At 37.2% G+C, this 16,370-nt stretch overlaps 1 protein-coding gene across 1 annotated transcript in view; it reads left to right on the forward strand.

The window, feature by feature from the left end:
• sntg1 (syntrophin, gamma 1) overlaps positions 1–16,370 on the forward strand; it is a 42,571-nt gene that overhangs the window by 13,929 nt on the left and 12,272 nt on the right. The window contains exons 3-13 of the mRNA XM_041991304.1: positions 236–285; positions 3,225–3,359; positions 5,170–5,226; positions 5,378–5,435; positions 5,536–5,579; positions 5,904–5,945; positions 6,221–6,323; positions 6,996–7,078; positions 7,384–7,514; positions 11,464–11,593; positions 15,419–15,457. Of these exons, the coding sequence (XP_041847238.1) occupies positions 259–285; positions 3,225–3,359; positions 5,170–5,226; positions 5,378–5,435; positions 5,536–5,579; positions 5,904–5,945; positions 6,221–6,323; positions 6,996–7,078; positions 7,384–7,514; positions 11,464–11,593; positions 15,419–15,457 (849 nt within the window). The 5' untranslated portion in view covers positions 236–258. The remainder of the gene's footprint in view (positions 1–235; positions 286–3,224; positions 3,360–5,169; positions 5,227–5,377; positions 5,436–5,535; positions 5,580–5,903; positions 5,946–6,220; positions 6,324–6,995; positions 7,079–7,383; positions 7,515–11,463; positions 11,594–15,418; positions 15,458–16,370) is intronic.

Consider the following 16,370-nt stretch of genomic DNA (forward strand, 5'->3'; position numbering starts at 1 on the left):
AAATTGCTCAATGGAGAATTTCACTCTGTTAAGTTCGGAAGAGGCACATTTCCATGAAAAATCTTTCTCCTGTTATTGTCTAATTTCTGTATGAGCAATGTAGGACTATAACGAGTATAGGCATACTGCTAACAATGCTGGTTTAACTCGGCTGTGTGGTTTTGCTGCAGCGACTTGGTTGTGTCATTAAGCATTTGTCTCCACAGTCTAATTCAATCTCTTTTTTCCATTGCAGTATCCCTCACTGCATAGTAGCACATGGATTTCAAGACTTCAAATGAAGAGGTTGGTGGAATTTAATCAATGTTGCAATTGACCACGATTATAGAAAGTGTCCAGGCATTTTCAAATTCTGAAAAACAGCATTAAGCATCACAGTATGTCTAAAAGCCTGAGGCTAGAACAGCAGCGAAGCCAGTACAGCAAATCTGAGCCCTGTAAATACATGCCTTTGACTTTCCACTTCATGAACTCATCTTGTTTGACATTCTGAGCAACAAGACAGGATGGTGATGATAGATCTGCAGCAGATCTGCAGTCTCCAGCCCTCTTCATACCTGGCATTAACATGGGTCTTGGGAAATCTGATCACAAATGGAGAGCTCTGCGCAACGTTAGTTCATGCCTCACATTAGAATGCATCGTCACAAAGATCTCAAGTGACCACTTGTGATCGGATCTCTCTTGCAGCTCTGCTTGCCAATAAAGTTCTATCACATACTTGAATCTTAGACAACCAGCCATAGGCAACAAACAACTATTGATGTTTCTGCAAAAGCCAGAATTATATTAAATTATTGAGGCATTAATCTAACCCATTTCTGATCTGCTTGAGTCACGTTAGCAAATGTATTTTGATAGATGTTTAATGTGTTATGCAATAGTGTACTATCAGAAAGAGGCGAGTTCAGTGAATTGTCCGCAGTTTTCATAATGGACCAGAAATGTAAAAAAAAAAGCCTCAAACACAAGAAAGCACATCAGAAAACTAACTTACTGACTGTAAAACATGATGGGGGTCCTGTGATGTGCAACAGTGCATTTCCCCCATTTTTTCCAATGCTGGATATTAAGGCACATTCTGTTACATTAACATTCCAATATAAGGATCAAAAACTTCTACTTTTAACATTTGGGTAATGGAATAAGATGAGGCTCTCGGACCTACAGGACAGACCCACAGTTCTAAGTCTCTGTCACTACAGAAATTAGCTCGCAAAGCTTCTGTGAGTGTTACAAACAGTACATTACAGTTTAACGGACAGTCCAGAATGAACAGAGATCTGTTGTGTGGTGTGTTTAAATTATAAAGTTTTTCCAGTGCAGCTGTTCCTGGTGTTTTTCATCCCTCATTATTTTCCCGCTTCATCCTCTTTGTGATGAAATCAATTGTTGTCTGCCTGCTTCCGGCTCAAGCTAACTTTCTACCAAGCATCATTTGACCTGCATGTAGCTCTGTCTCACCCTGTCGGCTTGGGTTGAATACCCAATATCCATTGCTGAGGTGAGATCACTGCAGACAGATGCCTGCATGCTATTTAATGCCTGGGATGAGCAATGTTTCACAGGCCAGTGCTGCTTCATTTATCTCTATTATGCAATGACAACATACAGTTTATATAGTAAGACTGCATACAGTTTGCAAGTATTGCTTGATTTCTTCTGGTGTGAATAGATTTAAAATCAGAATTGATGTTAGGTATAATCAACCATTGTCTACGTAGCTGTTGGTAAAAATATTCTTTGGGAACCTAAGAAAAGTTGAGACGTGTCATGAAATTTGTTTCGCTTTATGAATAAGATACTTTGAGTTATAAATTAATAGTGTAAGGAATCCCTTGGTAGACACAAGGTCTTATGTACTACATATGATCAGTGACTTGTCTAGTCCACAAACATCTACCCTAACCCCCTCCAAAAACATCCAAGTACAGCTGTGCTAAAAAAAAAAAAAAGAGAGAGAGAGAGAGAGAGAGAGAGAGAGAGAGAGAGATTTATTTCAGCCAGTATAAGAATCCTCCTTGTTTGACTGCTGCTCCCTGCAGTGTAGTGCTTCTTGGTTAGAATAAGATGTCCTTGTTGCATGCCTTGTGCAGTCACATAAAAGTCATGTGCACATTATCAGACTAAAGATGATGATGCAGATAGTATTGCCGGAGGGAATGAGTGCAACATAAAATAGGACGGGAGATAAGGTTAATTAAGTGCGATGCTAGAACTCCAGCAGGTCAAATGATGCTCAGTCACCTGAGATGTAGCCTGACCTGGCTAACATACGGGTACAACTACCCTCATTTTGCTCTTCTAATGAGTGTTGCACAGGCACACATTACTTCAAATAACATGAATTAATACCCCCATCATTTCATTTTTTCACACTGTGGGTGCTGGCAGAGGCTCACTTGTTTGTGCTCCTCATTACAACTTAAAAATAATATGAACTACATACTGACGTTGATTCAAGTTTGACCTGCAGTCTTACTGATGTGCTTTCAATGAATATCAGCAATGCAACAGATTGTCTTGTTAAGTGATGAGAGGCGTATCCCAGGTGACAAGGATGCTGACACTAGTGGCTTTCTTCTATTAGCAGTCTCATCAGGTGAAGGTGCTTCTTGTATTCAGACCTTTTTAAGTCAAGGACAGGACTGGCATCACAATTAGCTGGGAAGAAGGAAGGATATGCTGAATGCAAATTTATGCAGATTAGCATGTTTTAAAGGGATCATTGGAAACACACACAGTCCTCACGCTTGCTTATTCTGAAGCAGGCAAATTCAAATGTAGCGGGTGGGCTTGATTTTTACCCATTTAATTTCACAGCTCCTTGGTTTATCATCACTTTCATCAGCCTTACACATAGAAAAAACAAGATGATATAATCTGAGCTTCTTTGTGTGTATTTATACAAAACACACAGAAGGCACAAAACCTAACAGGGTTCACAAAATGATTCTTATTATTCTGAGCCAAAAATCAATTTCTTTTCTTTGTTTTCTGATAAATGTGTGTTTACTACCCCAAGCTCTGAATATGGTTATTTGTGTCGATATTAGCATTAACAATTAAAATTAGTAAAAAAAGAAAGAAAATAACAGATATCACCTAAAACTAATTTCCACATTCATCCTGCAGTGTGTATTCTCAATGACATTTCATTTCATGGCCAGTTAATTTAGTCACAGAGAAATGATGAATGATGTTATCTCTCTGACTGTTCGCAGACAAAGACTGGGATTTATTTGATGCAAGAAGGTAATGAGGAGCCATTCAATATTCGACTACACTTGGCCAAAGATATTCTGACCATTCAAGAACAAGATGTCATCTGTGTGTCAGGAGAACCTTTTTATTCAAGTGTAAGTAGCCCAGTCCATGTCGTAAGTACTGTCTTGCTTCACCTCACTGACTACAGGAACATATATAGCAGTTTTCATTAAAACAGGATAGTGTCTATGTTCATGGAATATCTACATCAGTCAGTCTGTACCTCATTAATAAAATTTAATCATTAAACAGGGATTCACCTACTGGATCTTTGTATGTTAAGTGTAACATTTGGATCTCACTCGTTATTGCGCCTGACAGCTTTTCCTTCATGTTAGTATATGCACACTTTCCCAAGAAAAAGACTCAGTAGACACCGAAGTCAATGACCTTTCAGGAAATGGCATTATTCATTCAATAACATTTTACTGGATAAAAATCTTCATAGACAAATGGAGCTTTGTGTCCTCTGAAACATCATTTCTAATCAGTGAAAAGGGCAAAGACACGGTCATGAAAACAAAACTGTAGCGTAAGGATTTTTTAGCCTCGCTGACTGATTTCAGTTTCACACGGAAAAAAGCTTTATTGCTAGATGATTTGAAGAGTTCACATTTCATTTGCTCTGACAAAATATGTCTGATTTTCCTTTTATTCAAACAGATTTCAACCTGCACATGGCTGGGTTGGCCAACCGTTTATTAAACGATAGATGTGCCTGAACAGCATTACATCATGTTTTGTTGATTTGATTAGTCCAGTTGCTTTCAGAGGCATTTCGACCTGAAAACAGTGATGCATAGTTACACTGGAAATCAGATGATACATAAACGCACAGTCAGTTCCAAAAAATGTCATGTTTTCATGACCGATTGTTGTCAGGATTCAGTCATAAAATGTAAAATGGGAACATAGTCATACTCACTAACAGGCATCGATCAAGAAAATGTATTGATCTCAACATAAAAGTGTTAAAGGTCCTGAAACAAGGCATTAAAGGTCACTAAATTTATGTTCTCATTTCTTTATTTCAGTTGGATGGACATGTTTTAGTAAACTACATTTTCTTTTACATGACTTAATTTTGTATCATCTCACATCTACATAACTTTTTATTGGATATTTTCTCGTAGCAGAAAATTTATTTATTAGTTTTGCTTCAGGGATAAGAATAGTTTGTTACAACTAAATAACTGTTAAGATTGATATATTCTTCAACTACTGTTTGTCATCATTTCTCTTTTTGAGAAGGCACACATGTGGATGGGTGCAGAGCAGCAAGTCCATCCTCATAAAACACTTTACACAATTAGAAATTAACACCTACTGCTTTATTTGCTAAATGTCCACACAGTTCACAGATCAGTCAGAGGACCAATGAAAGAATATACTGTATATAAAATGGTAATTATAATACAGCAAGGCTATAATCTTTAAAAAAAAAACTGCATTTGAGAAATCTACTTGATTTTTAAGGATCTTCTAAGGATCTCTTATTTCTTTTTAATATATTATGTAGATCTATAGAGAAAGCTGTTGTAAAAGATAATGGCAATGTTGCCTTCTCTTGTTTGTGTCTAACTGCTGCAGTTTGGTTGGATTTGTTAAGATTTTGCAGTGTGACTAATGATAAAAGTCATAAAATAACTGAACTGGTTTGAGTTATAATACATTTGATTGATGAACTGTCAAAATAATTAGCTTGATTTATCTATGGTGATCACAATCACTGATGTGAAAAGATGAGCTCAGAACTCCATACTGCACATTTACACTTTAACATGCATAATAGAAAATAAAGTTTTTCTGCACTTATATTATTTTGTTATTCATGAATTGTAGCTCTGTGGGAAACGCCTGTGCTACAGCATCACTTTGAGCTTGTCTCTTCTCTAACTGCAGGAGAGGACTGTAACGATCAGACGGCAGACAATTGGAGGGTTTGGCTTGAGCATCAAGGTAATTTAGATCCCAGCTGATTAGGCTGCCAATCCCAACTCTTTAAATTGAGTGTGAAAAAGTGTTATTGATCATTTTTTGTCAAATTGCAACAACCTGGAAAGTTAAGGGATGAGCTCATGAGGCATTTTATTTCATCTTGCATCTTTAGGGTGGAGCAGAGCATAAAATCCCTGTTGTAATATCAAAAATATCAAAAGAACAAAAAGGTATGACATCAGATTTTGGTGAATATTTCTTTTCCAATTTTTTTTTTCTCCTTTGATTTGTGTTTGCCAAAAGGGTTTTTGTTGGTTTGTTTGTTTCCAGCTGAACTCTCCGGGCTGCTTTTCATTGGAGATGGCATCCTTCAGGTAAAGTGGCACACTCATGTTTACCCATCCTATCCTGCAAAGTAAGACATCCTGTATATTTAATAATTCATGTGCCATGTGCCCTCAAAACTATGTTGTATAATTATGCATCCTTATAAGAAAAAAGCATTTGATTTGGTAAATGTAAAAGAAAAAAAAGCAAAAGAAAGCTGTGCACCTGACTCTTTTATTTGCACTTTTTAGCATAGATCTTACAGCCGTTAGTATGCTTTCCTCATTTATCATTTTGAAGATGAGTTTTATTGTCATAATGCCAGAAACGTTATTCAAGATTAACTACTGTATGTTACTGTTGTTTTATAGATAAATGGAATAAATGTCAGAAGCTATCGCCACGAGGAAGTGGTAAGCTGTTGCCTCGTATCTGTTTCTTATACAGCAACAACTCTTTCAACAGCTTATCTCGTCTCAGTTGATGACATTTGTCTTTTTGGCATGTAAAGCAACTTTTTTTACTGTTCTTAAATGTAACTGTAAGAAATTTTAAAAAACATTAAAGTTGCAGTCTGGTTAAATTTCTTATCTTAGATTTCCATTCTCATTGTGTCTCCCAGCCTGCAGAGAACTACACGGTTTACACCTTCCTCAGTGACAGTGTCCCTATGTGTTTACCTCTGCAGGTGCAAGTTTTGAGGAATGCTGGAGAAGAAGTGACTCTAACAGTGTCCTTCTTAAAGAAGACTCCAGCCTTTTTGAAACTTCCCCTGTGTGAGGACTGTACATGTAAGAAACATCCAACATGTTTCAGTATTAGGTCTAAGTGTATCTCCTACTGCAGTGGAAAATAATTAACCAAGAGTATTTTTAGCTGCTGTTATTTTCTGTCTAGAGCTGGTTGTCCTGGAAACAGTCAACTCAAGTCAGTTTGAGAAAAATAAAAAAATAATTCAACTGCTACCCATTTTTAGTTACTTGACTGTGTGTTTAGACAAAAAAAATAAATAAATAAATAAAGCTTGTACTTTGTTAAGGAGCGAAAACAAGAAAGGAGACCCGTCTCAAGCTTGACAAAAGGTGCTAAGCACTAAACTGAAAGAATTGATGTTGCTCACTGTGGTGAAATTGATTGCTCTCTCATGGGAGAGCCTCAGCCCATCAGCAGACTTGAAAGCGTTTGTAAAATCCTTTTATATGCGTATGTAGGACAGGTTGGCTGGCTGTCCAGTCAGTCAACTGAATACAAATTTGCATAAAGTGGAAGCCAACAGTGAAGCAGTACCAAGTAGCATGCTTTTGTGGATGAAACACATGGAGGTGTTCTGTTTTTAATATATATGTTTGTGTGTGTGTGTGTGTGTGTGTGTGTGTGTGTGTGTGTGTGTGTGTGTGTGTGTGTGTGTGTGTGTGTGTGTGTGTGTCTGTGTGTGTGTGTTTGTGCCCTTGCTGTGTTTCCAGGCATCCCCAGTGACCAGAGTAGTGGGACTTCCTCTCCACTGTGTGATAGCGGCCTACACTTGAACTATCATCCTAACAACACGGTACTTTTTCAGCAGCTTCTTCTGTGGCTGAATGATTCGGTGACTGTCCTTCTGTAACCATGCATCAGCATTCTCAGTGCCAGCAATTTGTTTTCATGCAACTGCCACTAATGCTCTCCCTTTATCATTTGAGAAGAGTGAATCAGCTTTATTATGCAGCTTGTGCTTGCTAGGCATGTGCATCTGCAACACCAGTAGCTTAAAGAGGCAGCAGAACTCAGGCTTCTGACATGTGAACTGCTTAAAATGTGTGAAAGGAGCAGGGAAACAGAGACTCTTCTAAATTATCATTCATGCTGATACAGGACACGCTGTCCTGCTCATCCTGGCCCACATCTCCTGGGCTTCGCTGGGAGAAGAGATGGGTGGATCTACGCCTTATCCCTCTGCTACACTCACGCCTGTCGCAGTACATCCCCGGCTCCGATGTCTGCAGGTGAGCTGTGGGGCTTCATCTTGGAGTGTCACTTGCAGGGTTGGTCTCTCCCTTTAAGGCTCAATATAATAGAAGCTCTGATATCGCTTGCTTGGGGATTTAAAAACAGAGCATTCTGCTATGCTCTCTCTACAGCAGGGGTAGCCAGCGTCGGTCCTCGAGGGCACCAATCCGGCAGGTTTTCCAGATTTCCGTGCTCCAACACACCTGACTTAAACTAACAAGTCACTGTGGAGATCCTTATAGGCTGTTGGATCCATTTAATTTGAGTCAGGTGTGCTGGAGCAGGGAAATCTGGAAAACCAGCTGGATTGGTGCCCTCGAGGACCAACGTTGGCTACCCCTGCTCTACAGTATAAGTAGCCCATACATTATGATTTTTCAACTATGTAAATGATCTATTTCAAACATAGTCCTTTAACTCTTATCTTTTTCAGTTTAGTTTAAATAAACCTGTTAATGTAATTAATCATTTTGAACCAAAATCCCCTTTTCAAACTCTTCTTTTTTAAATGGATCAGCAGCTGTATTAATAATGATATTAACAATGCAGAAACAGCTTTCAGAACCAGATTTATAATTCATCTTAACATGCTATGTATTTTTTTTATATAAATCCTTGGTGCTTATAGTAATATTGCCTGATGATCCAGAACATCTCAAGGAAATTAATTATCTTTTGTACACTTTTCCATCTCATTAGTCAATATAGAAGACAGAGCAATCCCACAACAATCATTTCAGCATCATAGAAGATGCCTCACTGCATTATGAGGTATCTATTACTTGTATTTTTCATTATTCACAACAGTTGATTTGCAGTCTGATAACAGTCATGATCAATTATTTCTTAAGAAGTTCATTTGTTCATCAGAGTCTAATTATGGATGTAATAAGCTTTAAAGGATAAACAGACCTTTGATTGTCTTTTTTTAATTCCTAGTGATGCTGAAGGACATTAGTTAAAACAAACAAAAACAAAAGACTAATCAGTGCTATCTCATTTTAGGTTGTTCATATCTACTCTTTTTAAGCTCTTCTCTGTCAAAGGTCAGTGTGTACAAAGAGCTGAATAGGAACTAAAATTGTGCTGGTCCTGATTAGCCCACCAGTCTGAAACGTTTATTTGCAGCAGTTCTGTATATGTGCAATAGGACTGAGCTACTGAATATTGGATGCTTGACGTAATAAGCCATTAAGCTGTCAGTGAATGTATTTCCATTTTTATTACACTGTAGATGATAGAAACAGTAATCTTGTGGATTGGACATTAACAGATCTCACTTGTGGTTTGGTCTGTTTTAGCTCATTAACTGAAAATTGCATAAGGATAATGCAGTTTTTAAGATTTATGAGCCAAATTATAGGCAAGGCTCTCAGTTTATGTTACACCAAAATGAAGACAAACATTCTCACCAGACTTTAACTATGCTTTGTTTTTATTGTCATATATTTGCTTCCAATAGAGTTTCAAATAATAAACTGTTAAGAAATAAATAGGAATCCTTCTTGAAACATCATAGTTGGTTCATATATTTGTGAGAGTTTGGCAATCAGGTTGTAGGAAAAATACTCTGCTGACAAAATGATGGATATTAAGCTTTGCTAATAGTTGAAGTTTGAAATGCCCAAATTGGATGAGAAGGATGAGTGTTAGGTTATCAATTTTAGCTAGTCCTAGCTAGTTGCTTGCTTGTAAATGTACACCCATAGTCTCCATATTGCTGGTCAAAGCATGTAAGAAGGACATAAAAAACTGCTCAATGTGCAAGAAAATTGGAAACTTGTAAGTAAAACATTGAGGGTTAGTAAAATTTGACCTTTAAACCAGATTAAACAAATGAATAAACACATCAAACGCTTTAGAAAATACATTATAGAGGTGTTTGAGCTATTAGTTTGGCATGAACCAATGTTTTTATGTTGTTGTTGTTGTTTTTCCCAAGTACAAAATAGGAGTTCACAGAGAACTGAGTGATAAAAAATTATTAGCCCTTCACCATTATACAGTGTGTGTGTTGTTGTCACTCTGAACAGCTTTTGCTTCACAATAATCCACTTTCAATGTTTTACAAAACAGCTTTGTTTGTATGACTGAATATGTGTTTAATTTTAAATAGTCCATGAAACATGTTAATTTCTAGGGACTGGTTAGAAAAACAAACATTGATGAGTCGAGGCCATGTCAGAATGAAGCTGAAAACAGAATGTAAAGACAAATACATGTCACTTCTGCAGATATACAAGGCCTGTGTGATGTAAATTAGGACATTGCACCTGTCTGCGAGGGTCCGTTATGGACAAACGATTTTTGCACACACATCAGTTCCATTTTGAGCAGAAAAAATTGCACAAACAAAAGTGATTTCTTATTCATTTGCTCCCTCACTGTTCTCTCCTCTTCGTGCTTCTGCACACCTGCACATATGGTCTCAGTGACATGTCCGTGCTCAGTTCTGTCAAGATGCTCACTCATCCTGGTGTAGTGCTTTAAACCAATCACAGGCTCCAAAAAAGTCATCTGATTTGTATGGAGAGAAAATTGACTCAGTATGACTGTGTTTGTGTGTCGTACATGATTTGTAAACTGTGTAAATCTAATAATAATTTGTGTGTAACTTTGGGCACATGGTTTGTACACCATGTAAATTATTTTGTGCATAACATGGGTTACTTGCAAATGTATATTCAAATCACACACAAATATCTTGAAATTACACACACAAAATAAATTTTGAAATTTTGAATTTAAAAATTCAACACACATATTTTTTACCTTTAGCCTCACAAATCTAAGATTTTAATGTTCAAAAAGGCTCCTACGCAGACAAATTGTTAATTATGTGTGCATGAATCGCCTGGTACACACAGACAAATTTGTATTTGCGCAGAGATCAGTTTACAAGCACGTGAGGGGGTTTGAGACTCTTTTAAAGCTTCTGAGAGTCTCACAGCTTGGTGCATACATGGTGCTTTTAAGTGCTGGTGGAAAGCAGGGTCATTTGGACTTTTCTTTGGATTTTCCAGTTCTTTTAAAGAGGGAAAGAAACTTTTCATTATAATTTGCCCTTCAAAAGTGACAATAGATAGATAGATAGATAGATAGATAGATAGATAGATAGCACAAACATCAGACCCAACTACTTCATAAACCTTCATTAGAAAAAATTGTAGGCACAGAATTTATTTTTGTGTGCTCAGACTCTGTGGACAATTGTAACAGATGTGCTTGCAAAAGTCATTTGTCAGAACGAAGCTCTGCTTGCTCAGGAATGAGGCACAATCATAGTGCCATAGTCTTTCAAAGAACTTTGTGTCCCAAACCTTTGTATCTGCCAGCTAACTTAATCTCCAATTGGAAAAAAAGGGATCAAAGATGGTTAATAGAGGAACGCTTATGCTTATTTTGAGGGCAAATACTACAAGATAATCACTGTTATTTATACTGTAGCTCACGCAGTTGACCCAAACTGCAGTATGACTAAAGGATTCAGCAACTATGAATTAAAGTTGACAATGCTCTCTGATCTCAGTCTGTTATTAATGAATTCCAAACTTGACATAGAGGCAGTGGCAAAATAACAGTCATGAATCAAAATATTGCATTCTCACAAACTACTTGTCTCTCACTTCAGTACTTTAGTCAAGTGCATCTGCACTGGAGCCACTTTTCAAACCTTGTCCATTTTTCATGTACAATTTTTCTGTAAAAAACTTTCATTTGCTCCAAAAACGCTCAGCTGTCCAATATATCAAATTAGTTTGCTTAACAGCAAAAAAAAATATAAATAAACTGTAGCAATTACATATTACACACAAGCTCTTTTTCGATCCACCTAAAATAGACACTAATGGCTTTCTGAACTGCTGGACAACAATTTCAGTGGTTATGTTAGTTTGAGTTAATAAAAGAAGAATCCTTTCTTATTTATTTATTTTTTTCTTTTAGGAAAAATGCTTTCCAGGTCATAGCTGTTGACGGAGTTTGCAGCGGAGTTATACAGTTTCCCACAGCTGAGGACTGCTTGGACTGGCTTCAGGCAATAGCGAACAACATTTCCAGTCTCACCAAGCACAATGTGAGTAAGACACAATAATAGCTTTTAGCACTCTCAGTCCCTCATGTAAAACAATACAATATTGCACTGGCTTGTGTTGCAACGCACTCGCAATTTCGTGGATAACTGTCCCTTTGCAAATGTCACAGTATTAAGCGCTGTAGACACATACTAATGTGTCTTTACACTTATCTCAGAGCCTGGGGGTCACAATAACAGCAATCACACAAAATTACACTTATCCCCTCCAGCTACCTCGACGCAGCTGTGTTATCTATAATTCATCATACTATTTTATTTAACAATGACGCCACAATGCAGCAAGCAAAGAAATAAAAATGTTGTACTCTTTTTTTTTTATTGTGAACATATTTTTATGCAGTTCTATTATTGTTGATGTAGAAAATGTTTTGTGTGTCTGCATTTCCGGATGAGTGATGATGCGCAGCAGTGGTACTGAATGCAAATATTGCTAACAAGCTCTATAGCAGACCATAGCTTAAACAGAGTCTGAGGAAAAAGGCCTCCTTTTTTCACATTTAACAACCTGTTTAAGGCCTATGTTATACTGCATATGTGCAATAGAATTAGACTAGAAATAAGCAAGCTTTTGTTGGTCATGACATGAATGTGGCATTGAGTAGGCAGCAGTAAAAGGCAGGATTTTGTAATTATGTTTTCCTGAGAATGGATTTGTATGAGTGTGTGTGTGTGTCTGGGGGGAATAATGAAGTCCTAGTTAATTGGAGTGGACAGAGTGAGGGACACACTAAACATAAGACTTATGCCAGGATGGCCTCAACAATTACTGAGGTGTGTGAGTAAGCTGCAGAAGTATCCAACTGGATGTTGGATGTGCAATTTCTGCTCAAAGAACATTATAGTTTGTCTTTAAATAGATGAATGGAGGTGATGAGTGATTAGTATATTTTTACTTTTTTTTTTCAAGGATATTTTGTGTCATACTGCTATACGCTCATGTAAAGTCTTTCAATTCATCTTGTTTTAATTCCACGGCAAAACCAAACACCCTTTTGGGACAAATAAACCGGTTTATTGATTGATTGATTATGGTGCAGTTTTGTGTACTCCCACTCCCTTTAAGATGACAACAAAGACAACATGTTTGGAGGTTTAATTCTGTCAGATCTAACATTCTTTTAATTCAGCTATAATAGAAGACTTATTTAACATTTAATAGGACAAAGCAAAGAGTAAGTTTGTCACTCTTTATTGGTTGAGTGTTATACATGTGAACACATACATGTGTTTGCAGTCAAATATTAGACCCTACAACTTGAAGAAATCCTTTCTTTTGAGCAATGATGGAGGAATAAATCCACTCAGCTCTCTGTGCTCCACAAATTCCCATAAAGGCTCAGTGATGTTCTGGTCTGGTGGCTAGAGAGGCCATATCAGGGTTCATGAAACCCCTCTTGAATTTGTTTAGCGATGCACTTGAAGGCGTCATTGGAGACATTATGAAAGGAAGCGTTTGCTTCATTGCTCATAACGACTCCCACCAGTCAGCTGCAAGGCAGAGCAGCAGACACTGTCGTTGAAGTTTTTCCGCCATCTACTTTCCAAACATTATTGTGAATCAAATCAAATGTAGAGATGGTTTGATAATCACTGTCCTGTTCCCCACATAAGGTTTTTGTTTCCTGGTGTCTTCGCTTTGCATACAAGTGTTTTCTATAGGGCGTGAGTGCTTTGAGTTTTCAGCTGTTCCAAGCAATGTGCACCCTGAACGGTTTCTGTTGAGACCTGAGCTCAGAGCTGCTGATTCAATTCTGTGGCAATCTTCAAAGCTGTACTTCAGTAGCGTTCAGCAGCCCACTGTTTACTATCTGTGCACCTCAGTCAGCAAGCTTCGGCTTGTGATCAGTGTTTATCTTTACTGATGCAGTTTTGTCATGTCTTTGTGTGTGTTGTCATGAATTTAGGAGTGGAATATAAAGCAGGAATGATTTTGTTGACTGACTCTTTTCATTAGCTGTCAGTACTTTGATTTCTATCTTTCTGGTGAACAGGACAAATCAGTGAAAATGGTAATGGAATAATTCCAGTGCATAAAGAAAACAAATATTGGGATTTAAAGTAATTCAATGGGGCAATAGAAATGTACATTTGAGAGACACAATCAAATAAAAGATGTTGTTCTTAGCAAATCTTTGTTTTTTTTTTTTAAAGGAGTTTGCCTAATCATAAATGTGAAACATATTATAACAAGTCAGCTATACCACACTATATACGTTACTCAAATAACTTATGTTTTTATTCTCTTAGAACTTACAGTGGGTCCATACATATGGCAGCTGCCACATTTGTGCCACCATTTTTACTATGGTGTCTGCCATTGGAGTCACATCTGAGGTGTATGAAGTGAGAACCCTGCAGTACCTTCTTTGTTTGATAAGTGCTAGAGCACTGTTTGGGATAATTAACGCCTTAAAACGCACATAGGAGAAGACAGTATACATGTACACAACTTTGAAGTAGTTACCTGTAGTGAGGTCATTGCTGCACCTGAGGCCGCTATTCAGTTTTGAAGAGATGATCATGTCTGGAAGAAACCGCTGTGTCTGGAAGTAACGCCAGTAAAGTATACCCATCTTTTCCACTAAATGTCAATAATTCTAACACACTATACCTTTAACATTAACAAGTTATCTGATTTACCAGAATACAATATTGTTTTAATTCATGATTTAAATGAGTTGACAGTTTGAGCAGACACGAGGTATATCAGAAAATTGTTCACCTCCTTTTGTTTTAACGCTGAGGAAGTAAACCTGCCCAAGATCACCTGAGAAGTCTGGAAACTTTGTAACGTGCAAGTAAATCCGAGATGAATGAAGAATACAGACCATTTAGTACTTCATCGACAAGAAGTAGACAACAGCCTTTGAACAAAAGGGAGGCCAATGTTGTGATTTAAGAGACTTTTCTTAGTGATGGTGAGGCAACAGCATTCTAGATGTTATCTTGCTGTCTGAAGGATTCTTTTTACTGAGAACCATGAAAGTACCATTACCATCTGTATCTCGTCTGGACAGAAATCATTTGTTTTAAAGATGGTATAGGCTGACTGGGTGGTTGTCTTTATATGGTTATTAAAGTTTGGATGAAAGTTTTTAACCAAGCTGAGAGTTTATTTGAGGATTCAAGGTGTTGTATAAACCAGTCTGAACAACCCACAGTGGAATCTGAGCAAACCTTCTGTCAGTGCTCCCATATATTCACACCCAGCTCACATCCTGACAGTTATTTGGCTGTTTCCTTCACAGTTTCTCTGCTGAAATAAAAACATTGTGTTTTCTGTTCTAACTTCAGTAACAATTCCCAATAAGCTGCCGTGGTTTGTTCCTGTCTCTGCAATAGGAAGGAGGAGGGCTGGGACTGGACATCTTAATTTGTTTGCTCAGCTTATAAGGAGTTCTATTGATAGTGTAGTGTGTATTAGGGGGCAAGTGATACCTGTGATCTGAGTAGAATGCTTTAATTTGAAGCCTGACTGCTCTCTCAGTAGTTTCCCGCTTTTATTACCAGAGAGAATGGATTTTTTTAAATGGGCTTTTTTTTTTAGGAAGAGCCTCCGGTCCTTGTGGAAATGAGTCTATCTGTCTCATTTTGAAATTTGCATGCTTTGAATAAATGAAGCAGCTCTAACAGTGTTCCTTCAGTGCTGTGGCTAATGTGTTTGCATGGATACTGTAATTTGTTTATTTGTCCTTTGCAGGCTCATCCCTGGGTTTTTGATGCCCTGGTCCTGCAAACACGTCAGCTGGTCTCTGATTGTTAGCAGTAGATATTTTAATGATGTATTCTTGTTCATTTTTACAGGTGAAGAAGATTAACCGGAATTTTCCAGTGAACCAGCAGGTAAAATGTTTTTTTTTTTTCTTATTGAGCAGCTCAGTTCCTGTTGCATTGATAGATCTTCATTTTACCAAATTGACTTTAATTTGAGTGTTTTATCCTGTTCTTAAAAATTCTTTTAAAAAAAGTAAACCCAGGCAGTTGTGTTGGTAAGAGAATGGGTGCAGCCCTGTATTGCCGGCTATTGCAACAGAGAGGTCTTGCATCATTGAAGTCCATCCTCTGAGAGATGATCAGAAAACAACTTAAGTGCTTTCAGTCAGTTAACTTGTCATGTCATCTTTCAATCAAAACTTGGAAATATGACAGCGTGGTGAAGCTCTTCTCTTATTAACTCTGGTTTCTGCCACACAAAAATTCCCTGGATAATTCACTTTAGAAATTAAACAGTGTGAGACAAACTTGTCCCAAATCTTTCAATCCCGTGGTTTTTTAAAGTCATAAAAAAAAAAAAAAACACTCCAAAGTGAAAAAGCAATCAGACCCTGACTTTAATGAACAGAATTAAAATTATATGTCAGAACATTTGCATCTCCCAGTTTTTCCAACCTCCTTTTTTAAAGATTTACTGAGTAGAGTGAAATAACAAAATGTTCCACCCTCACTGATTCCATAAATTAATAAATTGTTTGTAAATAGAACAGACTAATATAGCCCTGAGCACATGTAGGAGCAATGTAAGTGTTAAAATAATGTACTTATCAACGAACTGAATATCTGTAGAAATCAGTTTGTTGCACAGCTGTACACATATTTAATGATTAATGATTATGCACATCCACAATCTTTTAACAAGTCAACATGTCATAAAACACGTAACAGCTGTTATACACATTTATATGAGCAAAATGCTGCACTGAAATCACAAAGTCCAAAAAGAAAATTTTCTTTAACTTTAGTTATTAATTCATGTTCC

This window comes from Melanotaenia boesemani, chromosome 8, assembly GCF_017639745.1.
Source record: "Melanotaenia boesemani isolate fMelBoe1 chromosome 8, fMelBoe1.pri, whole genome shotgun sequence".
Lineage (NCBI taxonomy): Eukaryota > Metazoa > Chordata > Actinopteri > Atheriniformes > Melanotaeniidae > Melanotaenia > Melanotaenia boesemani.